At 45.5% G+C, this 27,325-nt stretch overlaps 1 protein-coding gene across 2 annotated transcripts in view; it reads left to right on the top strand.

The window, feature by feature from the left end:
- syngap1b (synaptic Ras GTPase activating protein 1b) overlaps positions 1–27,325 on the top strand; it is a gene marked incomplete at its 5' end in the record, with an annotated part of 107,730 nt that overhangs the window by 65,091 nt on the left and 15,314 nt on the right. The window contains 2 exons of one of the 2 annotated variants that reach the window (XM_084471757.1): positions 22,591–22,682; positions 24,870–24,991. In XM_084471757.1, coding sequence (XP_084327883.1) covers positions 22,591–22,682; positions 24,870–24,991 — 214 coding nt within the window. Of the gene's footprint in view, positions 1–22,590; positions 23,184–24,869; positions 24,992–27,325 lie in introns of both variants that reach the window. The other variant, XM_084471756.1, reaches the window with a different exon arrangement.

The following is a 27,325-nucleotide window of genomic DNA, read 5'->3' as shown; positions in this document are numbered from 1 at the left end:
TGCCTTCGGTGTGGCCTTCGCGGTCTACGAAGGCCACACCTTCGAAGGATGCAGCCCCTGAATTGGGACACGGCGTTGATCTCCTGGAGAGGTTGCAGTCATTGGGTTCCCTAATTTGCAATTCTCTATAGAAAAAGCTTTTATCAGGTGAACTTCCAAATGTTAATGATCACATTGATTTCATTTATTTTATCTGTGCATTGTTGTAGAGAAAACATTGCTATGGTATGAAGTGTTGTTGTAGAGTATTGTTTTGGACTGAGTATATTTTGTTGTAGAGTATTCTTGTACAGAGCGTAATGTTGTACAGACTGGAGTATGGTTGTCGTGAGAGTATTGTTCTAGTGATAGTACTGTTGAATAGATGGTATTGTTGTAGAGAGAGTATTGTTGAAGGGATGGATTTGTCAAGAGAGAGTATTGTTGTAAAGAGAGTATTGTTGTAGAGAGAGTATTGTTGTGGAGAGAGTATTGTTATGGAGAGAGTATTGTTGTAGAGATGGTATTGTTGTAGAGAAAGTATTGTTGTAGTGATAGTACTGTTGAAGAGATGGTATTGTTGTAGAGAGACTATTCTTTTAGAGAGAATATTGTTGAAGAGATGGTATTGTTGTAGAGACAGTATTGTTGTAGAGAAAGTATTGTTGTAGTGATAGTACTGTTGAAGAGATGGTATTGTTGTAGAGAGACTATTCTTTTAGAGAGAATATTGTTGAAGAGATGGTATTGTTGTAGAGACAGTATTGTTGTAGAGAAAGTATTGTTGTCGAGACAGTATTGTTGTAGAGAAAGTATTGTTGTAAAGAGAGTATTGTTGTAGGGAGAGTATTGTTGTAGAGATATTATTGTTGTAGCATTTCAGAGATAATACTACTAATACTGTTGAGTATTATTGAGGAAGCGTACTGTTGTAGAGGAATAGTATGGTTGTTGAGACACTACTATTGTAGAGATAGATTCTTGTTGTAGAGAGAGAATCGTAGATAGATTGTTGCATCACATTGATGTAACACATCAATCAATGTGGTCAATACAATGTAATAGCTTGGAGTGGTTGGATTTGGCGACCACATCATTTCTTCTGGTAAGGGCTCCACTATTTGTTGTTGCTGTCCCTGCCCTTCCTCCCCTGTCTCCCCCTGATCTGTGAGTGGGAGTCAGGGAGCTTGACATCCGTTAGTTAGGTTGGGGGTGGTAGCGAGGTTTGACACCCCATGGGGGGGAGCTGCCTCCCACCAGGTCCCACCTGCAGTGTTAACAGCTCCTCTATTGGTGGTGACAGGGTCGGCAAGGTCGGCCTTCAGACGCGCAACAAGGTGCACATTTCATTCACAAGCATAAGCAGAGCAGGATGGGATCATTTCAGGCTACGCATTACATACAATCTATGCGTACCAGTGTTGTAACTCCGATGGATCTCCTGATCATGCTTCTCTTCCTGCAGATATGGCTATCGGCTACAAACATATTTGTGTTTTTTTCCTGTCGATACCGATGTTCTTATGAAACACCCTCAGGTTCTAGCTTGATTTTTATTTGAGGCAAAAGGGAGAAGAAATCACAGCAGGTCTTGTGAGGTTCTACTCGTCTGTCTATATGGGCCAGGGGGTTGTTTTTTTCAGATGTATCCACAGTCCTCGTCACAGATAGGCCTTTACCCGCCCACCTTTCAAATTATATTCTCGCATATTTTCACACATCAGTCTTTACTAACAGGTGTATTGATGTGAGATGTACGATTCATTATCCACTTGATGCCAAGAGAAGCCTAATGTTTGATTATATTGTTTATGTTGTGGAATTGCATAGCCTAGTCAATCGTAGCACATCATGTGTTTGGAAAAACCCATTACATTCTGTGCATGTCACAGTTTTGATGAGGTATTAAAGTTAACCCCATCCAAATAAGACGAGAGCGTTTATTGATCTCGGACAGGAAATTTGAGGAAATTAGACACGGAAAGGGGAGAGAATGATTAACAGCGGGAGAGTGATATTGGGTAAAATATTGTTTTTTACAGATTACATTTCTAACTTTTATTATAATCTAAAGTTCCTGTTATGAACAATAGGAGACTCCAGATGGTGATTACAACAAACTTTTCGTGACTTCAACTGACGTCACGAGAACACACAAGATTAATGAACTGGGATGAACTAAAATTAGACAGAACAAACAAGCACTAGATAGACCCTCCAAAAAGATTCCCGAGCCATTGCAGAACCACCGTGCCGCAGTACCAGGGAGGGGCCATATGGGAAGGGACACCAGTCCACTGAGCCTCTGTGTTGGGACATGGGAGGGGGAGAGGTGAGTGTGACAAGTAAGGACAAACAGGTGAGACAGGTAGACAGGCTACACTTATCCTATTAGAATTAATCCATTTCTAGATGTGACGGGCCATGAAATGACCAAAAGTAGGGAAACCCTGCACAATTATTTTCCTTCTCCCTCTACCCTCGACTATAAAACAACCCTACCAGCCTGGCTCAAGAGAACCTCAGCAAAGAGGATTCATCCTGCTCCTTGAGCACTACTAGTATCCACTACCCCTGGGAAATTATATATAGATGGAGGGATGGATGGATGGATTGATTGACGGACAGTTGGAAGGATAGACAGATAGATAGATAGATAGATAGATAGATAGATAGATAGATAGAGACAGAACTGACTGAAGTAATTTAATTTAACTTTGGCCTTAGGTAATTAAAATTTGGTTTTATGCCAACTTACATTTTTTAAAACGAGAAAAGGGGACGGACGCATTGAAGAAATTAATTGGAAGAGACGCATGCATCAGTCCAGCGTATAAGAGAAGAAGAGACAGGCTGGAGAGCAGAAAAAGGGGAGGATGAGAGCAGCAGAGGAAGAGAAGATGTAGGTGGAGAGGTGGAGGAAGGTGAGGAGAGAAAGAGGGGAGATGGGAGGAAGCCAGAAGAGGAAGTGAGGATAGATATAGAGGGGGAGAGGGAGAAAGAGAGGAAGAGATTACTACCACACAGGATCAGGTGGTGGTTCACGTCCCTAATGGTAACCATGGAAATAATTATAGAGCAGCAACACAGTACCAAGGAAGAGGGTTGTGAGAGGCTTCGGAGGAGGAGAAAGAAGGGAGGACTTGCATAGAAAGAGCGAGAGGGAGAGGAAAGAAAGATGAATAGAGAGGACTGGAGCAAGATAAGAGAGCAACAAAAGAGTGAGACGGAGTGTAGAGGGATGAGGGGTGGGGAATGGAGGATAGGACAACAGCCAGCAGGGGGTAAACTAGCTGTCATCTCAGAATGCCGCTCATGAAGCCTAACTGTTTCAGGGGCTGGTCTTCACCCAGACCCACAAGCTCACAGCAGTGGTTGATTGGCAGAAAGGACACTCCACACCTTACAACATAATTTTTAAAAGGATAGGATAGAAAGGAAAAAGAGTTTTCCCACGCGGACAATTGTCATGGAAACAGATCTATAATATCTCTTATTTTTTTTATCTTGGGCTGAAAGTGCTATCGGTGTTGGTGTGTTAACGTTGTAAGAAGAGAGATTATTGTTTCATGTGGTGCAGGATACCCTGATCGCCTCATACAGAATTTAGGTATGACTGTTGTGGTTGATTTGCATAATTGCTTTCATGACTGCCGACTGGGGTTATGGTGTGTACATATCTGAGTAGTATTTCTGAGCATGTTTCTATTAAACAGCGCAGGAACACTTGGGAAATTATGAAGAGAGTGCACGTCAAGAGCGAAGAAATTAGCATTGTAATTCTGATTGCTCATGATTTGGTGATTTTATTTTGCCTGTAGTATATGTGGGGGTGCGTGTGCAGGCGTGTGTCTGTGTACATGTGCACTCATGTGTGTGTAAGTGTGCCTGTTCACATGTGCGTGTATTTGTGTGCATGTGTGTTTGTTTATGTGCGTGTGCACGTCTCTAAGTGCTTGTGTGCATGTGTGTGTGTGTGTGTGTGTGTGTGTGTGAGTGCACTTCATGCATGAGCAGGCTGCATCTCTCTGCTGTGCGCTCAGCCCTCCCACACACTTGCCCCTAGCTCTGAACCTTCTACTGCTGAGTGTGAGAGAGAGAGTGTGTGTGTGTGTGTGTGTGTGTGTGTGTGTGTGTGTGTGTGTGTGTGTGTGTGTGTGTGTGTGTGTGTGTGTGTGTGTGTGTGTGTGTGTGTGTGTGTGTGTGTGTGATAATCAGAGGTTGGGCCAGTGGTGTAAAGAAATGGGAGGGAGAGAGAGAGAGAGAGTATTAGGTTTCTTGTTATTCCTTAAAATCGCTTCACATCCCATCTGCCTGCCCAACCCCTACTGAACATCTCAGAGAGAGAGAGAGAGAGAGAGAGAGAGAGAGAGAGAGAGAGAGAGAGAGAGAGAGAGAGAGAGAGAGAGAGAGAGAAAGAAAGACATGGAAGGGAGCGAGGGACCATGAGAGAGTGGAGAAGAGGAGAGAGAGAGAGGAGGCAAAAAGTGAGAGAACGTCAGAAGCGAGAGAGAGAGCAAGCGCGAGTGGGAGGAGAGAAGGGAGGGAGAGGAAAAAGGATGTCCGCGTGAGGCATCGCTGCTCTTCTGTGAGCCGTAGCGCTCACCTGTGAGCGGTCGCTTCCCTTCAGACAGGAGGCTTCACGGTACCAGCCCAGTGTGCGGTGGATTACTGGAAGAGCAACGCGCTGCTCACAGAGCGAGAGAGGGACTCAAACAACACAGTGGACTCCCTTGCGACTCTGTCAGACATGGGAAATCGTCAGCTTTGGGTTTTTGCAGATTGTGGAACAGACCGCTTATTTCTCCAACGGTCTTTGGCTTGATTTTTTGGTCACACTTTTGGCTGGTTTACAGGTTTCACTGAAGTCCTTGACTTTCTTCTGTCGTTTTCCTCTCTGGATTTCCTGTTTCTCTTTAACTGACGATTTGGATCTTGTTTTGTACATGACCCTCCAGAGACGTGGCTACCCGCGGTGCAGACGGGACATGCACATTGCCATTCTGCGTTGTTAATTGGCACACACACCCTCCCTCCCTCTCTCTCTCTCTCTCTCTCTCTCTCTCTCTCTCTCTCTCTCTCTCTCTCTCTCTCTCTCTCTCTCTGTCTGTCTCTTTCTCTCGATAACATACACACACGCACATACACACAATAACACACCCATGGCAACGTACACATAGACACGTAGAAATACAAAAAGGGAGAGAGATCCCTAAGTCACATAGACCTAAATCAAATGGGTACAAAATGCCTAACATTCGGTTGTAAGGGAAACTCATTTGGAAAGAAGAATCTCAGCTGTCATTATTTTTACATTATCATCTCAGGCTGTCGGGTGCAAAAGAATTGAATCAGAGGGAGAAAAAACACCACATTGTGAAAGACACACACATTCCTATTCTAAAAGATGAGAGAAATTCGCTTCAGTGGATTTCTTGTAGGTTACCGAGGAAACGGCAGCGGGGTTGCTACTCAGCACGGGGCGAGGGTCCGGGGGCTTCGCGGAGAGGGCGGGGACGCGTCCGAGGGGAGGAGCCCGTCACGGAGCTGCCGCCGGCGCAGGAGGAAACTTTGGCTGCCGGAAGGAGGAGGTGGTGGTGGAGGAATGAGCGGGACATCAGTGTGAATCCCTAACGCTCGCCGCTGCTCCGGGACTGTTTGTTGTTCCCTGGGTTTTTTTCTCCTCGCTAATTAGAGCGAGGATGGGAGATGAACTATGAGTGTCCTAGTTACCGCCTTGCCGCCTTCCCCAAGTCCCATCTAAGTGGCACTTTGGGGCCACATCAAATTCAGCACTTTTTCCGGAAGAGGGACGGGACTGCACACTTCTTCCCTGCACCTTTACAACTTTCTTACAGAGCACTTAAAAGTATGCACATTGACCGCTCTGTGGTGTTTCACAAATCGAACGGATTTAGTCATATAGTGGTGGAGTGGTTTAGGAATAGTGGTGGAGCTCCTCATGCATATTCATATCACTTAATACATTTCTGGAGAACTTTTAAGATGGAGAGCCCTGTTTGCAGGTGTCCTCCCGGTGGGGGCTGAAGACACATTATTAATTCATAAACCTATTTGTGTGTTTAATATTTAACGGCTGCGAATTGATTTTAGATCCTCTCCCATCCATCCGAGAGCGGTGGCAGGGGGGTGTGGGTGGTGTTTGGGGATATTTTTGGAAGCTGCACCAGCGCAATATATTTGCACCGGCTTGGCTTGGAACTGCAATTATTTTTTTCCTCTTTCTTCTTCTTCATTGCTTCGAAGCTTATTAGCACTATTTCTGTGTTGCCAATAAGCAACAGCGTCACCGGGGACTGGTCATGTGATCAGCGAGACACACGTGTGTGTAATCAATCTCACATGGTCACAAAGACACAGCTACACGACCGCACAACTACCACCCCCTTGCCGTTCTTGTGGATACACACACACACACACACCCTCATATCGACCCCGGTGGAACCGCACGACTCAGCTGTCGAAGACGATGGAACGCAGAGCTGAGGCGTGAGGCGGGGTCGGTCTGCACACTGTCAGACGGCTGTCTGTTACTGACTGTTACTGACTGTTACGGTCTGATATTGTGGGCCCAGTGGAATAAAGCGCCCTTCACTGATTGGATCTCCAGTAGGAGGTCACTGGTTGCCCCCGAGACCTGGCCGGTCTTTACTGGACTCTACTTGACAGAAGTATCTAGGAGTCTGGACACAAAGTTATCCCAGCCAGCCTCGGTAGGAACCACACCAGCACTCTCACGCCCACATGCACATCAGTCCATGAAAGTACAGAGAGTGCAGTACATAGAAAAAAGCTGATGATGATTCAGAGAAATACATATTATGTTCATTATGCAGGTAGAGATTTCTCTAGTTTGTGTTCCATGTAAATGTTATGTAAATGTAAATGTAATGCATTTAATGCATTGGCCGTGTCAGAAGCAGTAGTGTGGGTGTTGCCATGTGTGCATTTGTCTACGAAGGCACGTGTGCATGCATGAAGAGAAAACAGCATTGAAGATAACTGGGAGTGGCTAAAAGTGCCTAAATGCATGCCATTCACCATACATTTACTCCATTTTATTAGATGTATGATTTATTTATACATATAGTACAATATCAGAGTCAGCACCTGAGCTTTTGGCCCTGTTAGAGTGATGTCAACTCTCTGCGCTGGTTGCCATGGTTCTGCAGGGTTTGCGATGATGTCAGCACTCTCCTCTGTGCCGCTCGCAGTGATGTAATCTCCGAGGGCTAAGTTATGTAATTTGTAGTTCAACTCTTCTTGGAGAGACTTTGGCACGGGAAACGCATGCTTCCGTCAAGTCCACTTTGTTTAGTAACGGTTCCTACGTTGACACTCCCGGCATGCACATACACTGAACTCTTGAACCAGATCCTTGTCGTGTCAAACAGCGTGATAGCCGCTGCATCTGGTTATGTAATTATGTACAGTTCCTGCTTGCATGAGCAAGACGTTCAAATGCAATGAGCCATGGCACATCTTTGCGTGATTGCTTGTGTTCAGACAGATGGGAGACATCAAGGTGGATTACTCCGGGATAAACCCCCCGGTACTTGAAAGAGGTTCTCAACCCATCGACTCGGAAATCGCCCACCTTGAGCTCTGCTGATTTTACCATCGTTCTTCTGCCGTGATTAAGACTTTCCAATGCCGCAGATGCAGATGATTCATAGAGCTGGCGGTTGCGGAGTTTCAGCTCATGATTTTGGATAATGTTGCTGGCTGTGTGTCATCAGCACCCTGTGTACCTCTGCATCTATACTCTGCATCTATTGGGTACAGTCGACCTATTAGGTACTCTGCATCTATTGGGTACAGTGGTCCAATCTGTGTCATTGGGCTTTACAGTGGCCAAAATGTAATTTTTATATCTCACCATGGTGATATTATACATGACCCTGTGTGCTGCAGAGTGACGCTGATGCTTACAGTTGGCAGGAGGATGTGGAGGTTCAGGTATAGGTGTGGGTCAGGGTAGGGTTTGGATTGGGGTTAAGGTGGGGGAAGTGTTGGAGGTAGTAGAGGTGGTAGAGCTTCTTGATGGTAGAAGTGGGTTAAAATAACCTGGGGTGAAAGTAAGCCGGATGATGCAACAGGTGGAGGTTGGGGTCAGGGTGGTGGAAGTGATGGAGGTTTGGAGGTGTGTGTTGATGGTAGTGGTGGTGGTGCTGGTGGTACAGCAGCATGTATCATGGTCAGGCTGAGTATACCAGGTTCCTGTTTCAGCAGGCAATGAGCAGCCAACCGCTCATCTTACAAAACACACAGAACACCCCCCCCCCCCTCGTTCAGGCACCATTTACACACCCACACCATCTCCAAACCTTTATCTCTGTGTCTTTGCCCCCTTCTTTCTCTCCCTCTCCCTCTCTCTCTCACCCTCTCTCTCCTTTGCTATCTCTCTCTCACTCTGTCCCTCCTACACACACAACCCCTCTCCAAACCACACACACACGCACACACGCACAAACACACACATACACTAACATGCAATTTTAAACACAAGCACTGTAGCCTTGTTTCTGCCTTGTTCTCTCTCTCTGTCTCTCTCTCTGTCTCTCTCTCTCTCTCTCTCTCTCTCTCTCTCTCTCTCTCTCTCTCTCTCTCTCTCTCTCTCTCTCTCTCTCTATCTCTCTCTCTCTCTTTCTGCCTCTCTCTCTCTCCCTCTTTGCACCACATCCCTATTTTCTCAGCCTCGCTCTACCTTCATCGCTCCCTTTCTCCTCCTCTGCATCTGTCTTTCACTCTTTCTGTGTTGCCTTCCCAATATATATCAGTGCATTTCTCCCTCTGTGTGTCGGTTCATCTGCCTCTCTCTACCTCTCTCCCTCTCTCTCTCCCTCTCTCAAGGCTGGAAGCTGTGTGCCACCCACGCACGCTCTCTCTCTCTCTCTCTCTCTCTCTCTCTCTCTCTCTCTCTCTCTCTCTCTCTCTCTCTCTCTCTCCCCCTTCTCTCTCTCTCTCTCTCTCTCTCTCCCTCTCTCTCTCTCGCTCTCTCTCTGTCCTCAGTGTTGAGCTTGACATCAGATTTACATACTGAATGAAGAAGCACAGCTTTTCAACACACACACACACACACACACACACACACACACACCCCGTCCGTGGCCAGTCTCCCAGCACATGTAAGCATGTGCATGCGTAGCGTGATAGCAAATGTGGGCACTCTTGTAGGCGGTGTGCTGTGCCGCACAAAGCCCGTCCTGTGAAGACACACCGGGCATCCGTTTAACACGCACCTGCTCTGCATCCCTCTTCTCCTCCATCTACCTCCTCCATCTTTCCATCCAACCCACCGCATCGATCTCCATCCACCTACCTCATCAATCTGTCATCCGTCTGCATACACTCACCTCAGCCATCTCTCATCCATCTCACAAGCCATCAACCTCATTGATCTCTCATTTACCCATCTCTCCATCCTTTCACCTCAGCCACCTCCATATCCATCTCTATCCTTGTACCTCATTAGTCTCTCATCCGTCTCTCTCTATCCGTCTACCTCTCCTTTCCTCTGCTTGCTTTGCATGCATACTGTGATTTTGTGCATAGCAGTAGTAGTAGCAGCAGCAGGGGTAGCAGTAGAAGAACTGGTAGTACGGTACTACAAGTACAAGTAGTGGTATTAGTAGCAGTAAATGTTGTAGTGGTAGTTTTCATAAGATGTGTTATTAAAGTAGTAGAAATCCTTTAACATTCTTCTGCGTCTCTAAATGTGACTCAAGGACGGATTTGTGTATTAAGGAAGTTAGATAAGGCATATCCACTGGAGAGCAGGAATGATCATAGTACATAGTAATCATTATTTATAACACAGACCGATGCACTGAAGCAGTGTCGAGCTGTGTTGGGGGAGTCTGTGGAGAAGGTGGTGTTTGTTGAGGAGGTAGCTTGTATGTAACCATACATCTCTTTGTCTGATGCCTTGCTCTACGGCTGTTAAACGTTACACTACATAGGAACGAGGAGGAAGAGGAGGAGGAGGAGGAGGAAGGGTGATGTGGATGTGGGGGGTTACCATGGCAACTAAACAGAGCGCCTGGGTTTGGATCAAAATGAGGAGTGAGTGAGTGAGAAATTGAATTAAATGGACCTTTGGATCTTTTTTTTTGACTTTTTTTTGCTTTTCCCAGTACTTTCTTTTCTTTTCCTGTTTATACTAATGCTTTTATCAGTGGATAAATTAAAAGGCTTCATGAATAGCCTGAAACAGTATGAAGAGGCATTAATGGATGGTTCTAAAAAAATTGAATATAGAAAATAGATTGCACCCTACACATCTCCGTGGTGAATGTGCTGGTCCAGAGAACACTTGGTGGATCAACCCGCTTATGTGCCAACCCACGAGCAAGGCACCTTTTAGTGACCGACCACAGCTTCTGTGGTCAACTGTCAGGACATGATGTATTACTTTGGTTTGTTATGTTTTTCACTATTCATGAAATTTGATAAGTTGGAATTGCTAATGAAATTAATTGAAATGGGATGAGCTGAATAATATCCCTATTTAATATAGAAATTATCTGCCATGAATGAGAGTAGAGAGACCTTTATAACCCCCTGAGGGGCAAGTCATATTGCAGCCAGCAGTACAAAGAAAACACAAATAATTGAAACATATAAAATAAACATAAAAACGGAATCAATGAATAATAGATCAACATTAGAATTAAAACAACTCAACATATACTCCAGTTACACACTAAGACGACAAACAGCCTTTGGCCTGAAGGAGTGACTGAGTCTATCTCTGCCACAATGAGGCGTCCTATATCTCCACCCTCAGGGAAGAAGGGCATCTGGAATGAAGAGAGGGACGTAAAGAATACACTCAGCTTTCTTAATGAATCTCCTCTATAGACGTGTCTTAGGTGGTTCAGATCAAAGATCTCAGATCCCTTAACAAGCGAGTTCTTATTCCTCAGGGTAATGTAACCACACCAACAGGTACAAGCAACGGTAAGGATTGACTGACAGACGATACGAGATGAACAACAAGATTTTCAGCAGTGACTTGTCCACCTTAAAACTGAGAAGCTTCCATAAACGGAAAGGGCGCTGTCGACATCTTTTAAAGATGGCCTTCACATTGGGCTCAAAGCTAAGGCTGTTATGGTGGTGACGTGCTGGAGGTGGTGGTGGAGGTAGTGGTGGTGGAGGTGGACATCAGGAGGCAACGTTGGCGTTGGCGGTGGTGGTGGCGATGGTAGTGGTGGTGTTGGTGGTAGAGCTGGTGGTGTTGGTTTTGGTGGTGTTGGTGGTGTTGGTGTAGATGGGGGTGTTGTTGGTGACGGTAGTGCGGCTCTCGTTGGTGGTGGTGGTTTGCGGTGTTGGTGTGCTGTAGATGGTGGAGGTGTTGGTGGTGTAGGGAGTGCTGGTGATGGTGCTGATGAAGGTGTAGGTAGTGGGGTGGTGGGGTGGGGGTGGTGGTGTTGCTGTAAATTGTGGTGTTGGTGTAGATTGTGTCGAAGGTGGTGGTGTAGATTGTGATGGTGGACAGTGGGAGGACACACTGGCGGTGGCGAGGTATGCGTCCCAATATGTTTCAGTTGTTATTTTTTTCGAGACGAGATGAGAACAAAGCAGTGTTACAGGAAAGTCTTCACAAACTATGAACTCATATTGTTACTTGACATCTAAAGGACTGGATTGATGAAATGATGAGAATGATGAAAGAAAATCTAACACTTAAGGAGCCTATGCAGAGCCCCTTAGTGTAGTAGCAGACGTTTTTGAATTCAAAGAGACTGGAAATTTTAAACATGCCATTAAAAAGCAGGTTGGGATAGATCAACTTGCTCACAGATACCTTCAGGTAGACTGCATTGGTGTTAACTTCCTACTTTTGCTTCATCAGAAAGATATATAATTAAACTAATGGAGTTAGTTATTTAGAATAATGATCAATTGATTCATCTATCAATTGATCCAGACAATATATCACCATGAACCACCAGTACAAATCATTGATCTCGTTCTAACCTGTTGTATCTTCATGTGTGTTGTTTTTACAGCTCTGGGACCAAGGGCCAGCCAAGAATTTAAACCTCTGAGCTGGTGTCTCTGAAATCGGGTATTTGTTAAAACTGTGGAATGGATGTGCTACAGCAGGAAGTGGTAATACAACTAGGAAAAGCTTAAAAAATTAATAATAATACCATAACAGGTATTTTTCAAGTTCAACTATTGTTTTTGTCATTTATTTAAAGTATCCAACTCAAATAGCCTGGATACGTTCCCCTCACCTGAACGAGGGCAAACATTCCTGCTGTACAGTCATGCAGACGGTTCTCCTCGTTTCGGGTGTTTAGATATCTCTCCTTTGAGCCAGTTCACCTCAAAGGAGACGAGCAGCAACGCAGATCCAGGAGTAAATGAATGAATGGCAGCAAAGCAAGGCTACAGATGTGATGGCTACAGATGTGCTCTATAGATCTGTCGTCTTACACCCACTCCTGGACCCTTGACTCTCTCTGACAACACAAATGCCTTGAAAGGAGAGTCTGCAGTAACTAAGTACGTAAGCAAACTGCAGCATAGACGTAGGGTGCAACTAGGGCTGTAGGGCTGACTAAACTTTATATCACGGTATGTATGTATCACGGATTTGAGGCATAGATGGTAACGGTATTATATCACGGTATGTTCATTTTATATTCTAATTTCCATATAAATGCTTCTGAAGGGGTAAAATACTGGTTAGGCAGCTATTACTGTAGTTTTGTATTACTAGGAAATATTTCACATAGTACAGAAGTATTTTAAGAACATTTATTGCGCAAAACTGCAATAGAAAAAAATGCTAAATCTTTTCTTTTTTTAAAGTTAATTCCAGTATGGATAGTATGGATTTCTTTCTCCACTTGGTCGCGGACCTTGCTGTATAGTTTTGGTATCTCAATTTGGCTGAAGTGTGTGTGGGCAGGTAACGCGTACGAGTGTTTTGACCATCTCTTTAAAGACCTTTCTATCGACATTTTGAAAGGGAACCACGTCCTTACACAGGTAAACAGTGACGACGTTTGTTATCTCGTTCCACCGCTGGCTTTTTTTGTCGTAAGGACTGGCTTTGGAAAATGCCTGTGGAAGTGATGTCTGAGATGCAGAGACAGCTTCACTCTACCAGCGTCTGTCTTGTACGGTGTGGAATGAGAGAGCTTGTGAAGGGACTATTGCGCAGGCTGCGCACCTGCGTGCCTGCGTGCTTGCGCAATAGCATACTGCCTGAGAAGGCAGTATCGCTGTCAAATCGTTCCCTGGGAAAAGTTGCGCCGAATTGAAAAAGGAACTACGTTTCGTTACCATATTTTCAGTAGTTTCGCATAACTTTACTTTTCACATGAAAAAGAAGTTACGTTACTGTATTTACGTTGCTTACTTTGCGTTACACACAACAGTGACCGTGTTTACATGCTGGAGCATAATCGTGTAATGAACGTATTGAAGAAAGATTGGATTCATGTAAACAGGTTTATTCGATCTGCTTCGCCAAAAGGATCATCTCAGGACAGGATTAGCAAAGTCGATATGATAGCTGGGCTTGAGCCGGTCATAGTCGGCTATCTACCTGCATGTGTACTCGATCGTATCGTATTGCCGGGAGTTTGCGTCCTGCGCATGCTCGAGAATTTCGGCTGGAGATTTCACCCGGAAGTGGAAGGAGACAACGTAATAAATAGTAGTGTTGTTGCCGGAAAGGTCAAACGATTCGACGAAATCAGCAACGCACTTCTGGACGGACGAGGAGACCCAGTTCATGCTGCACCAAGTGCAAGAATTTAATATTTTAAAGTTTATTGATGGGCGCAGAACGAGGAACGCAAATCTTTGCCTCGTCAAACTCCTCGTACTCCATCTTTGTTTGTATGCCGCCAGATAGTTTGTTGTTGCTTTTACATAGCCGTGAACTGGACGTGGCTCTAGTACCACTTGTTGAAGGGCTACAGCGCCACCTAGCGTAGCGGAGTCAGCCAGGTCTCCGACCATTATTCGAATCTGATCCGATGTATGTATACTCAGACAAGTGACAGCCCCCCCGTCGAGTGGCAACATCTTTATATGGCTTAATCCATGATAACTCGATCTGGTCCGACCATGTAACCGCAGTCATTGTCTACCGGTCACACCGGTCTCACGGTATGGTCAAAATCCATACCATAGCACAAATTCCCACCAGTGTACTTTCTATACCGTTTATACAGTACACCCCTAGGTGCAACCATTACTAGATAACACCAGCAATAAGAAGAAGCCGAGTACAATCAAGGTATTAAGAGTATTAAGGTATCTTATCTGTGTGCAGGGTCAGTCTATTCTCATATCGCCCCCTTGACTTTTCTATTCATGATCAGGACAGAATAATGCAACGATCACAGAGCCCCCCCAGCAGAGCCGGGGTCCCTCTGACAGCCAACCGGACGATTAGCATCCATAGCTTAGCATCATCCGAGTCGGGGTGACGTCGGAGCGAAGCCACGAGCCTTAGCTCTGGGGGGGAAGGAGGAAGGCCTGGTGCAGACTTCAAGGCCAAGATCCCAGTCCTGTTCCAGAGTCTGTTTGCAGACGCTGAAACTAAACGCTTGTGATGCACAGGGAGCCGCCTGCTTCACTGAGTCTTACTGAACAGCGAGAAGGGGAGGAGACAGCGGTGGTCGGTGTCTGTACTGTTAACCCCAAAGCGCTGCCTCAGTGCGCTATCAAAACTCACTGTGTATTCTGTGTGTAGTGCCACTGTGCATTCTGCACGGCGCTATTCTGTGCAGCACGTTTGATCTGATTGTACAGCCTTTTAAGTTTATGAAAAACACACTATGGAACATATTATTTGTATTATTAGTTTTGTGCATTCTGTGCAGTACTACTGCTGTGTATCATGTCAAGTAGGGCTGCAAGGATAAGTCGGTTATTCAATTAGTTAGATTGGCAGTTAATGATTCAAATAAAAATGTAATGATGATAAATTGCTTATCAAAGTTATTTCTCAAATACAAATAACAAACTGGATTCTGAATGTTATGGTTCAACTGAAATATGTGGTTCAGGGATCACTATAAAAGGAGTAGTTTATTTTTCTTGTATGCTTGTGAGAAAAAGCAAGGACATTAAAGCCATCACTTTGGACTCTGGTTACTTTTCACTGCTTTTGCTATTACTTATGACATATTTAAGACTAAATAAGGAACCAATTCAACTGAAAAACACATTGTTAGTTGCATTGCATCCCTAATTTGAAGTTATACTGTGTACTGCATGTAGTTACGTGTGCGCTGTGCAGTAATGCTGTCACTGTGTATAGTGCTACTGTGTGCTTTGTGTGGCACTGTGTAGCAATACTATTTTGTTCTGTATCTGGTGCTACCTGAATGTGAGGTGAGGGACAGTAAAGAGGAAGTCAGGCACTAAGTATAGTATCACAGCAGTATTGTACAACATGAGATGTAGCTTGACTTATTATTGTTCTGTCCATTTAGATACTTAAGGTGCTGTAAAACAGATCTCCTATTGTTTTATAAACTTGAACAAGTCAAGTTAACATGCGTATTATTGGTTGTCTAGCTCAACTGGCAGAGCATGGCATAAATGCTGCAAGGGTTCAGGTTTTGATTCCCACTGCGGCTGCCCAATATGAGAATGCATATGACCATGGTATTGAAAGAGGCTTTTGGATAAAAATGTCCACCAAATAGCATGATCATTGAGGTCACATTTTGAAACAGGTCATAAATCCACTGCAACTCATCCATAATAATAACTTTCAGAATTTACATTTGCACGGTATTCTGTTCCAGTTGCTAACCAACCAGCACAAACCCAGAGAAGCGCCAGAGAACCCAGACTCAGCTGGCTTGGTGGGGACGGGCCCCTAAGAGCAGGGCCTACCTTTTTTTACACTGGGGTGGTCCAACTAGGATCACCCCAGTGTGTGTGTGTGTGTGTGTGTGTGTGTGTGTGTGTGTGTGTGGGTGGCTGTGGGTGGCTGTGTGTGTGTGTACCTGCTTCTGCTCAAACACTTATATTTACACTGAGGAACAACAAGTATAAATAGAAAATCAACAAAACTAAAAAAAAACAGTTTTAAGCACACAAAGACTTAGCATTAATCCCCTCCTCCCAGAACAAATGCCTCTACTGGGGTGCCATGTAAGACCAGTGTTGTTCTTTGCAATCTGATGGGAAGGATTTCAGAATAAGACAGAATAAGATAATAATGTTTATTTCTTTCACATTAAGGGCATAATGTGTGTCACAGTCCGCCTACTTTTGATTGTTTCACCATTCGAAATAATGACTGCAGCAGTCACTCGGATGTGTTTTAAGAGCCCCTTTCTTTTCAGAAATGATAAAAGTTTTTTTTCATGAAAAAGTACATTTTAATTATCATTATGGACGTTGATACATAGCCTATGAATTCATAAAGGCAATTAAGACCCACATGTTAGCTAGATCAGGTGTTACCAAACTTTGACTCTCGATGTACCACTAAATTCATTCATGAAGACCTTCACTACATATGCAAACAGTAAAAGATGTATAAATATACATGCAGTGGCTGAGCAAACATTACAATGGAAGACATTGTAATGGGGAAAGGAAGACACACAGATTTTTTTCTATTATTATAAATGTGTCTATATCCAAAATAGAATCCCATGTACCGCCTGCATTACCCTTGCATACCAGTTAAACTAGTATTCAGCTGGTTGCAATCTGCAACCTCACCACTGCCACTACATCTTCAACACCTCATCTTTAAGCACTCAAGTGAGTTTTTTCTACAAGAAAGTTTTAAAAAGTTGATATAACCTAACTCGGACGACCACACTCATTATCTCCTACAATCACTCAGGTTCTGTAAAATTATTGATAAAAGGACATAATTGTATTGTGTTTTTAGTTCATTTATTTACAGCGTCTTTTTAAGCACTGTGGTCACTTTAATCGCTTTGACATTTAACGGTTCACAACACCTTCAACACACACACTCACAAACACAGACACACACACACACGCACAATCGGTCTGTCTTACACATACACACACACACACACACACATACAAACAAACACAATTGCTCTGTCTTACACACACACTCACAAACATACTCTCTCTTACACACCAACACACTCACACACTCACACCAACACACAATAGTATTGAGTTAGCCTCTCACCACTAGCCAGAAGATCTGTTCTGCCTCCTGTTAGTACTCTTTAGTCATTTGGCAGATACTACGAACCAAAGTGACTCCAGAGTTTATTCAGATACATTCTGTTAATGAGCCGGTAGGGGTGAGGACATCTTGCTCAAGGATGCCTACAGGTACACTGCGGACATTGGGGTACAAACCCAGAACCTTTCAGGCTAGTTACGCAACTATCCTACATAGGCATCCATGCTATTTTACATCACAGACCACAGCCCCCCCCCACCCCCATCCTCACCCCTTGCCAGCCCGCACACACTTGGATAAAAGCCCTTTGAAGTTGTGGACGCCTCGTAACCAGTCTACTCTAACTTTTGAAATGGCTGCCATTATGGCTCCTTTGTTTCCCAACACGCTCCTCCTCTGCTAGGAGCCAGGGAGATAGTGACAGATCCGCAGAGGAAACAGGCACAGAGCCAGTGGGAGAAAAAAATAAAACACAAGATTGCCATTTGAAGGAGCAAATTGAGAAAAATGGAGAAAGAGAGGCTGTGTTTGTGAGAGAGACGTAGAGAGAACCAGAGGGATGGCGAGAAAAAAAGAGGCAAAGCTAGAGACAGACACGGTGAGAGAGAGGGCAGATTGTGATTGAGAGTAATACAGGGAAAGATAGAGGTGGCTATAAGGTGGGGGTTTGAAGCCCTCTATAAGGGTTTGGATGGTGGGGTGATGATGATGCTGAGGATTGAATGTTGATGATGAAGATGACCGGAATGAGAGAGGAGGTGAGACAACAGGATGAATGAATGACAAAGAGACAAAGAGAGAGAGACAGAGACGTAGAGTGACAGAAAGAGAGAGAGAGGTAGAGGTAGAGAGAGGTAGAGGAATAAATGAGTCTGAATTATGTAAAATTGCTGCGTAGGAGAGGACAGAGCAGAGGAGTTTGTGTGTGTGTCAGTGTGTGTGTCTGTGTGTGTGTTGGCGTCTGGTTGTGTGTTTGTGTAATTATGTCTATGTGCCTTATAGAAGAGGCTCAGAAATGGAGTGAGTGAGTGAAAGACTGTGTGGGTGTGTGGGTGTGTGGAGAGAGACTCAAAAAGAGATACGGAAAGAAAGAGTAGGTGAGAAATTGAAAGGGTACTGGAAGAGAGTGAGAGAGATTGAAAAAGAGACCAAAAGAGATAGAGAGACACACACGCACACACTGAAAGAGAGACAGAGAGAGAGAGAGAACAGTTTGGATTAGACGTTCGGAGACAATCAACAAAGACAACATCCCATCCAAATATTTTTAACTTTAAATGTTTTCCCAGCCATCACAGATCTCAGTGAGTGATAGAGAGACAGATAGAAAGAGAGTGTGAGAGTAACAGAGACACAGACAGATAGAGAGTGTGAGACAGTGAAAGAGACACAGACAGAAAGAGAGGGAGGGAGAGAGAGTGACAGAGAAAGAGAGAGAGTTGCGAGAGATGTGGAGCATGTGGTTTGTGTGGTTGTAGTTTGGGGAGGTGATAGGTGAGGTGAGGTGATGGGTTCATGCTGTTCTCTGTGGGATGGCTGTCCTCTCACTAAGACAACGCTGTAGCAGAGTTGTAAAGGTGTGCCGGGAAATTGTTGGTGTTTAATACTTAATCCATGGCTTACTAATATAATTTTGTCTCCAAATGATTTCCTTTACTATCAAACTAGTTATTGTTCCATGTGATGCAAGTTCCTTGCATCACTTTCTGATTTTTCTGATTTTTTCTGATTTATCTGTCTCTATGGGATACTTTTTGATGTGTCTGCTGTGTGTAAAATATAATATAGATTCCTCATATACTGGTAATAATGTGTGTGGCATTTTTCAAAAGTGCCCTACCACTGCATTGCACTTGTGGTTGGGATCGTGGTGCTGGGAAAAAGAGAGAGAGAGAGAGAGAGAGAGAGAGAGAGAGAGAGAGAGAGAGAGAGAGAGAGAGAGAGAGAGAGAGAGAGAGAGAGAGAGAGAGAGAGAGAGAGAGAGAGAGAGAGAGAGAGAGAGAGAGAGAGAGAGAGAGAGAGAGAGAGAGAGCGTACTGTTTGGATTAGATGTCCAAGAGGGAATCAACAAAGACAACAACATCACATGCAGATATTTTTAACTTTGCCACAGATAATGACCACAGCCATCACAGATGTAACAAGACAGAGTGACAGAGAGACACAGAATGACAGAGAGAGAGAGAGAGAGAGAGGGAGAGATACGGATTGACAGAGAGACACGATTTGGACCATCTGTAGTTTTGAGATGTGAGGCTGGTCCATGCGGGTCTCTGTGTAATGGCTGTCCTCTCTCTGTAAATCAATGATGATGCACAGAGCAGGCCGCTAGTCTGTGGCCTCTAGTCTGTGGCCTCTAGTCTGTAAGCCTCTAATCTGTAAGCCTCTAGTCTATGGCCTCTAGTCTGTGACCTCTAGTATGTACGCTTCTAGTCTGTGGCCTCGTCTGTGACCTCTAGTCTGTAAGCATCTAGTAGGTATACTAGTCTGTTACCTCTGGTCTGAACATAGGTTACTTGTGTTATTGCTACTATTTACTATTTGCTTTACTATTGATTGAACTGTGCCCATGTGAGTAAATAAAATATCTTGGTAGTAATTGTTATGACATTTTTGTCATTGTGGTATTCCCTAGCCCCAAAAAGGTTTGGAAGATGTCTTCAGCTTCTAGTCTGAGAAGGGTGTGAAGGATATTTGAGGGGATGAGATGATGAAGGGAGGAGGGAGAGGGGGTAGGGATATTGTTGAGAGTGAGAGGATGAGATGGCTGAGTGAGTGAGAGGGTTAAGGGGGAGTTGAGGGATTGAGAGAGTGAACAAAGTTCAACGATGAAGTGAGGAATAAGTGCGGGACTGATGGGGAAGAGGGAGGAGTGAGAGGGTGAGGGGGTGTATGGGTGAATGAGAGGAAGTCCAAGCGCATCGACTCAGAATGATTCCTGAACTTTCCTGTTGGACTCTTAAAGGCAGGGGAACCTTTAAAAGACAGATCCCAATCTATTCCCAATCCAGACCCTTTAATAATTCATTTGTTCTCATCTATGGAACTGCTCTATGGTTATCTAGGGTGATGCAGGCTATATGGTCATCAGGGGTCGCGCTCTCCACTTGAAAAGATGGACTTAATATATTTATATATATATATATATATATATATATATATACACGTGTGTGTGTGTGTGTGTGTGTGTGTGTGTGTGTGTGTAAATATTTTAACGCCCCTCTCTTTGGAAGCGTCTTGGGTAGGAGGTCTGGAGGTGTCAATGTCGGCCTTGGAGTTCAGGACAGGCGGTTATTAACTGGCATGATTACAGAGTGTAACACACAATAACACAGGCACCAGGCGACAGAACACATCACGATGCATTGTTGACCATCTGACTGCATGTTATTAACATGTGATGTTTTTGACAGTTGTCTGGCTTAACATTATAGAGCAAAGGGGTTGGAAGCTTAAGACTGCAATCAAGGTATAGTTCTTGATCTTTCAGTTAAAGAGGATAACGTAGCTGCTGCTAGGGTCTGTGACTGCCTGCCGAAAAGGTTCTGGGTTTGATCCCCAAGGTCCGCAGGCTACAGGGTGGCTATAGGCAGTGGGGACGGACTCGGTACCTTTCCACAAAGGGGAGTCAAACTCCCTACCGACTACACTCCCCTACTCCCTTCCTGATCCTACTTCTCTGTCACCCATCCTCCTCACTGGGCCACCGACTTGGCAGACAGGAGTCAAGTACGTACTGGTGTGTTAAATTAAATCTCTCTCTTCTTCTTCTCTGGAATATGTCCCTCTGGCACACCCTCCTCTCCTGTCTGCCTGCATGTTCTGCCTGTCTGCTGCCCTGGCAGCTCAACCATTCTCCTGGTTCTCCTCTCCCATGTCAGTGGCAGGCAGGATGTCGGGGGGGGGGGGGGGGGGGGGGGTTGGGGGGTTTGGATGGGAGGCAGGTGGGGGTGAGGACTTGGATTGGGGTCGACAGGGTAGATGCGACCTCTTAATTCAGCTTTCCTAACCTTTAAACTCCATCATCTCCCTGCTGTCTCTCCTTTCCCTCCTGCTCCATTTTGTCCAGGTGAGCTCTTGGATTAAAGTTGCTGCCAGTTGGCCTGTAATGTCCACCAAGGTTTATTTATTTGACAAGTGTCTCTGTGGCACACTACCTGTACCTCGCTCCATCAGTCTCTCACTCTGCCAGCTTCTCACTCCACCAGTCTCTCACTCTACCAGCCTCTACTTCACCAGTCTCTCACTCCACCAGCGTCTCACTCCACCAGCCTCTCACTCTACCAGCCTCGACTTTACCAGTCTCTCACTCCACCAGTCTCTCACTCCACCAGTCTCTCACTCCACCAGTCTCTCACTCCACCAGTCTCTCACTCTACCAGCCTCTCACTCCACCAGTCTCTCACTCTACCAGTCTATCACTCCACCAGTGTCTCACTCTACCAGCCTCTCACTCCGCCAGTCTCTCACTCCACCAGTCTCTCACTCCACCAGCGTCTCACTCTACCAGTCTCTCACTCCACCAGTCTCTCACTCCACCAGCCTCTCACTCTACCAGCCTCTCACTCTACCAGTCTCTCACTCTACCAGCCTCTCACTCTACCAGTCTCTCAGCCTTTTGATGTATACTCACAAGTCTGAATTGTGAAAATACAGTTGTAGAGTCCACTGCCTGAATGTACCCCGGGTTTGGTTAGTGCTGCCTGGAACATGCTCTCCCATTTGGGCGTGTTCCAACATTTGTAATAAAGTACTCTTTGGTGTCAGCCAGTTTGTGGCCAATTTGTGGATTTGTTCTCTGGTTGGGGTCTCTGTGTTCTCTGGCATGATGGAATTGACTGAACAACAGCAAGTCGACATGACCTATTCTCGTAGCATTCGGGAAAGGGTTATTTACAAGATTGTAGAATCTACTAGTTGGCTACTCAAAAAGTGTTTCTGCTTCTTTCTTCGGTTTGCTCTGGATTTTGCTGTATGGTTGTGTTTTTATCCAGAATAACCACAGATACAGTTTCTTTGCACCATGCTATGATGAACTAAAACACTCTTTTCTGGGTTCTTATGAAAAATTGACTTATTTGGTGACTGGTTACTAGTGGTCATTTGCTTACCCAGTGAGGTTGGGCTTGGAGCTGTGGGTATACGAAACCTCCATCTGGACCCAGACAAATAGAAAGGAGGAGACAGGGAAGTGGAGGGTGTGAGGGAAGACAGCACCGATCGACCGGTAGAAAAGGGGTGTTTAATTGTGTGTGGTGTAATCTTTCTTCTAAAGCACATCTACAGAACTTCCAATCCAACTGGTTTTTGGTAACAGGTTACTGGTTTCTGATCATTCTACAATGTTGATTGCGGGTTTTCGGCGCTAGCAGAATACTGTTTTTACTGGTCTAATTGGTCTAACTGATCCCTCCCAGATCACCGCGCCCGGCGGAAGAGCATCGCCACAGGGAAGCAGCCCAGCATGGAGATCCCTCCCACCGCCCCCCCTCAACCCTTCCGACAATCCGTGAGTACCCCCCCCTCCTGCTCGCGTCCCCGCACCCTGCCCGCCTCCCTCTCCCTCTCCCTCCCCCCCGGCGACCTCCACCTCCCCGGGTTCCGGCGCCACAGCGCCACGCCCCGCCACCCCTTCACCTCCTCCTCCCCCTCCCTCTCCCTGGCCTTGGCCGTGGCCTCCTCCCCCTCGCTCCTCTTCCCCACCCCGCTCCCCCACCCGCCGAAGCCCCCTCCCCCGACTCCACAGCGACCCGGGGGACGCCCGGGCTCCAAGAAGGCACCGTCCACCCCTCCTTTACCCCGCTCGCTCCCCCTCGTGCCCTCCCTCTCCCTCTCCCTCTCCCTCTCCCTCCCCCTCCCCCGCTCCCCCGCCACCACCGCCTCCCCTCGCTCCCCTCGCTCCCCTCGCTCGCCCTCCCCCCCCGTCTGCTCACACTGGGGCGGAGACTGGAGGGTCGCCGGTTCGATGCCCATGGCGGGACCGTATATCGCCCCGCTGCCCCCCTTTGAGGTATGTGGTACATTGAAAAATAAAAACATTGAAACAAACTACTCTGCTGCACTCCGATGCCGTTCCTCTGGCCTCGGCGCTGCAGGCCTGACAGACAGGATGGCTAATGGAGTCCGAGTCACTCATGCGGATCATTAGCATGGGAGCAGCAGATGGAGTCTTTAGCCCCGCCCTCTAGACAGACTACCTGTCGTTCCTGCTGTGAATTTACTCCGGTCCTTCTCAAACTATCAACATTGGTTGATCTGTATTTATCTAAGTTGATCTTAGTTTGTCATCTACATTTTTTGGTTTGATATGATTGCTGTTTACTGTTTGGAGGTATTGTACTGTGGTGGCTAGGGGTTTGTTCCACTCCCAGTTGAAAGGTACCAGGGCCTGATCCCTCAAGTCTGTAGCCTTACCTGTAGACATCCTAGGGCCAGATGCCCTCAGCCCTGCTCCTTAATGACGCGTATCGGAATGCACCGTGGATGAAAGCATCTGGTAAATGAGCTAATGACACCACTTTGCCCTGAGGAGGTGATGATCTTCTATTGATATCTTGCTGGGTTTTCAGTTGTTTCAATTGATTACTCATTACTGCTACTATTCATTCAGCAGACACTTTTTATCCCAAACGACTTACAGTGTCGTTAAGGAGCAGGTGGGGGCAGTTAGGTGTGTTGACATTGGGGTTAGAACAGAGTACCTCTCATACAGGAGTTGAGCAGCCTACTAACCACTAACCTGTTCTTGCCCACTACAACACTCTTAATGTTGGCTTACAACTTGTTCTCATACTTCTATTTCTACTGTCACTAATGGTCACTAATTTTACTGTATTTTAGACTCATAAGTGCAACATTTAAAGCTCTAGTTAAAATAGTGCTTGGGGGACAACAGTAAATATCCAAACTGAGACTTACCCTGAAATAAATGTATCTGTTGTAGAAGTCTGTATCTAAAGACTGCAGAGTGTATATTTACCATGTTAATGTTATGCGGGAAATTAACAGTAGAGTAATGCTCAATCAATAAAATGTAAGTAGGTTTTAACTGCCGGTTTATCTATTTAAACATTAAAAGGCTATTGCCTTAACGTTGGGGGATAATCTGAAGGAAAATCAGGACCATAAACTGAATCCATCTTGACATTGTTTAGTCCGCCACTATTGATGTGGAGACATTTGATTGTTGTTTTCTAGTCTAATGTTTAACTTATAATCCACTGCCTGTTTATCATACATGTGTATTGTCTGTATTATCAATCCCATTGGTTAATTTTGTGAATTATAGAAGCATGCAAAATAAGTTGCAGGACAACTGACAGGATTTTCAAGAGCCATTTTCTGCACGTCAATGCCCTCTTCTGGCCGTCGTATGTCAGTGCATGTTTTGGAATCGCGTGGGTGCACGAAGATAACTAATGCCTCTCTACTCACATCCCACACCATTATTTTATCGGGTTCCTCTGTTTATCCCCACATCATTCTTTTGTTTCCTTTTGTATTCATTATTTGTTTTATTTTCCCTTGAATACTATTCCTTCCCTCATCCCTCACTCCCTAACCCTCACTCCTCCACTCTTTCACCCTCACCTCCCTCACCCATCCACCTGTTACTCCCTTACCCGCTCGCCCCATCCCTCACCCTCACCCCATACCCTCTCACCCTTCGCTCCCTCCCCCTCCTCCCCGCTCTCAGAGCTTCCTGAGCAGGAGGTTGAAGGGCTCCATCAAGAGGGCCAAGAGTCAGCCCAAACTGGACCGCAGCAGCAGCTTCAGACACATGATCCTCCCCCGCTTCCGCAGCGCTGACCAGGACAGGTTAGTCCCTCTGGGTGTGTGTGTGTGTCTGTCTGTCTGTCTGTGTGTGCGTGTGTGTGTGTGTGTGTGTGTGTGTGTGGTTTTATAGGATAGCATTCATATTTCCCTCTTTAAAGCACTACTTCAAAGTACTAGAATATACATCATTTACCTTCTCAGCAGTATCCACCATTGGGTGAAGCACGATGCCTGTGCAGACCGCCTTTGTGCTTTAAATGATGGATTTGAGGTTAAACGGGATATGAGGTAGGACTTGCTGGGGTTGGTTTTTAATGCTGTAGGGAACGATTTAGAACGAGAGGACGCCCCTACAGTGGGATCGTCCTTACTGGATCACAGCGTCCCTGGAGACGCGATGTACAGCCAGTATATTTGTGTCTTAAGTGGTAGTCTCTTCCGTTAAGGAGACCTCCACATGTCGTCTTTGAGACTGTTCTGTGAGCTGCTGCTCAGCGATGTGCGACTGGGCGAAGCATTTAATTTCTTGAAGCATTTGGGAGCTTTTAAAAAAGCATCTGACTTAAAAACCCAACTAAAGCTCATCGTCCATTAATTAGGCTCACTTCATTAGAAACACAAGTGGGTTGGTACTGTATACGTGGTCGTAAAAACAGACAGCAATAAAGGGTGTTGGAGTGATCCACACACCAGTCAAAAGCCCTGCTCGCTCCAGACAGGAACGCAAACCAACAGTCGAACCGATACAACGGACCTCAGACTTCATCAAAAACCCAGACAAAGATCAAACTCATGAGCCAATCAGAAAGCAGGGCCAAAGTGTACAGCAGTGTACACTTTCTCTCTCTCTCTCTCTCTCTCTCTCTCTCTCTCTCCCTCTCTATCCCTCTCTCTTTCCACTCTCTCTCTTCCTCTACCTCTCTATTGCTCACTCACACTCACGCCCTCTTTCCTTGCTCTCTGTCTCCCTCTCCCACACACTCTCTCTCTCCTGGGCGTGCAAGCATGGTTTATTCATGGCCAGCAGGTTGGAGATCTCTATTATGCGTGCGGATGCAGAGACAGAGCCAAGGTCAAGGTTCTTCTTGAGCTGTTCGAGGGAGACACGCTAGTTCCGCTTTTTAACTGAGTCTATGGTCCTGTGTAACAAACATCAACTGATAAGAAAACATAAGTATAAGAGTTTACTTTACTAATCCCGTCCAGGAGTACTAAGGTGCAATGAATAGCTACATGCTTACCTGCTTGTTGAGCTTTCAATGCATTTTGCAGAGGAGGCTTCTGAGTGAAATATTGCTATTGCTTGTGACGTTGAACTAACATCACTGAAACAGCAGCGGATTGTTGCAGGGAGGGCCTGTCGTGATTAATGTTTGGTTTGGAATATCCAGTATTTCATTATTCTTTGTGGTTTGGGATACTTCCGGGTGGCGACCTCCAGTCTATCTATCTATCTATCTATCTATCTATCTATCTATCTGTATGTCTGTCACAAACAGCTCTATATTCCCCATCTCTCTTCATAGCTCTCTCTCTCTCTAAGTATCTCTCTCCCAATCTCTCTCACTTTTTCCATCTCTTTTTCCTTCTCTCTCGCTATCTCTTTCCCATCTCTCTCTCTCGCACTCTCTGGATTATCTCTAATCCAGGTCCTCACTTCTTTCGCTCCCCTGAGGATCCTCAGGGGAGGATCTCCTTTACATAACACCTGGTTTCTTCTGAGAGGCCTCCTTACCTTTATACACACACACACACACACACACACACACACACACACACACACACACACACACACACACACACACACACACACACACACATACATACATGCATACACGTACATTCACTCACATAATAACACCCACACGCACACACACACACACACACACACACACACACACAAACATAAAAACACACACACACACACGCACATACATACACTCACATAAACAGACACAAACACGCATGTAACACTAGCCCTTTTTTCCCCATCCTTTCTCGACCACCACCACACTCTTATCTCTCTTTCTCTCTCTCTCTCTCTCTCTCTAGCTCTCTCTCTTCTCCTTCTTCCTCTCATTCTGACTCATTCCTATGGGTCTATTTTTATCTCCCCTCCCTCTCTACCATCTCGCTGTGTCTCTCATCCCAACTCCCCCTCCCTCGCTCTCTTGCTCTCTCTCTTCCTCTTCCCATCTCTCTCTGTGTCTCTCATCCTAACACTCTCTACATCTCTATCTCCAGTTCTCTCCCTCTCTCTTTCTCTCCCTTGGCCCCAGCTTCCCCCTCGCTTCCTCTCTCTCTCTCTCTCTCTCTCTCTCTCTCTCTCTCTCTCTCTCTCTCTCTCTCTGTCTCTCGCCCCAACTCCCCCTCTCT

This window comes from Micromesistius poutassou (genome assembly GCF_964030765.1).
Source record: "Micromesistius poutassou genome assembly, chromosome: 8".
Taxonomy (NCBI): domain Eukaryota; kingdom Metazoa; phylum Chordata; class Actinopteri; order Gadiformes; family Gadidae; genus Micromesistius; species Micromesistius poutassou.
This window is presented reverse-complemented; position numbering and strand designations above follow the sequence as displayed.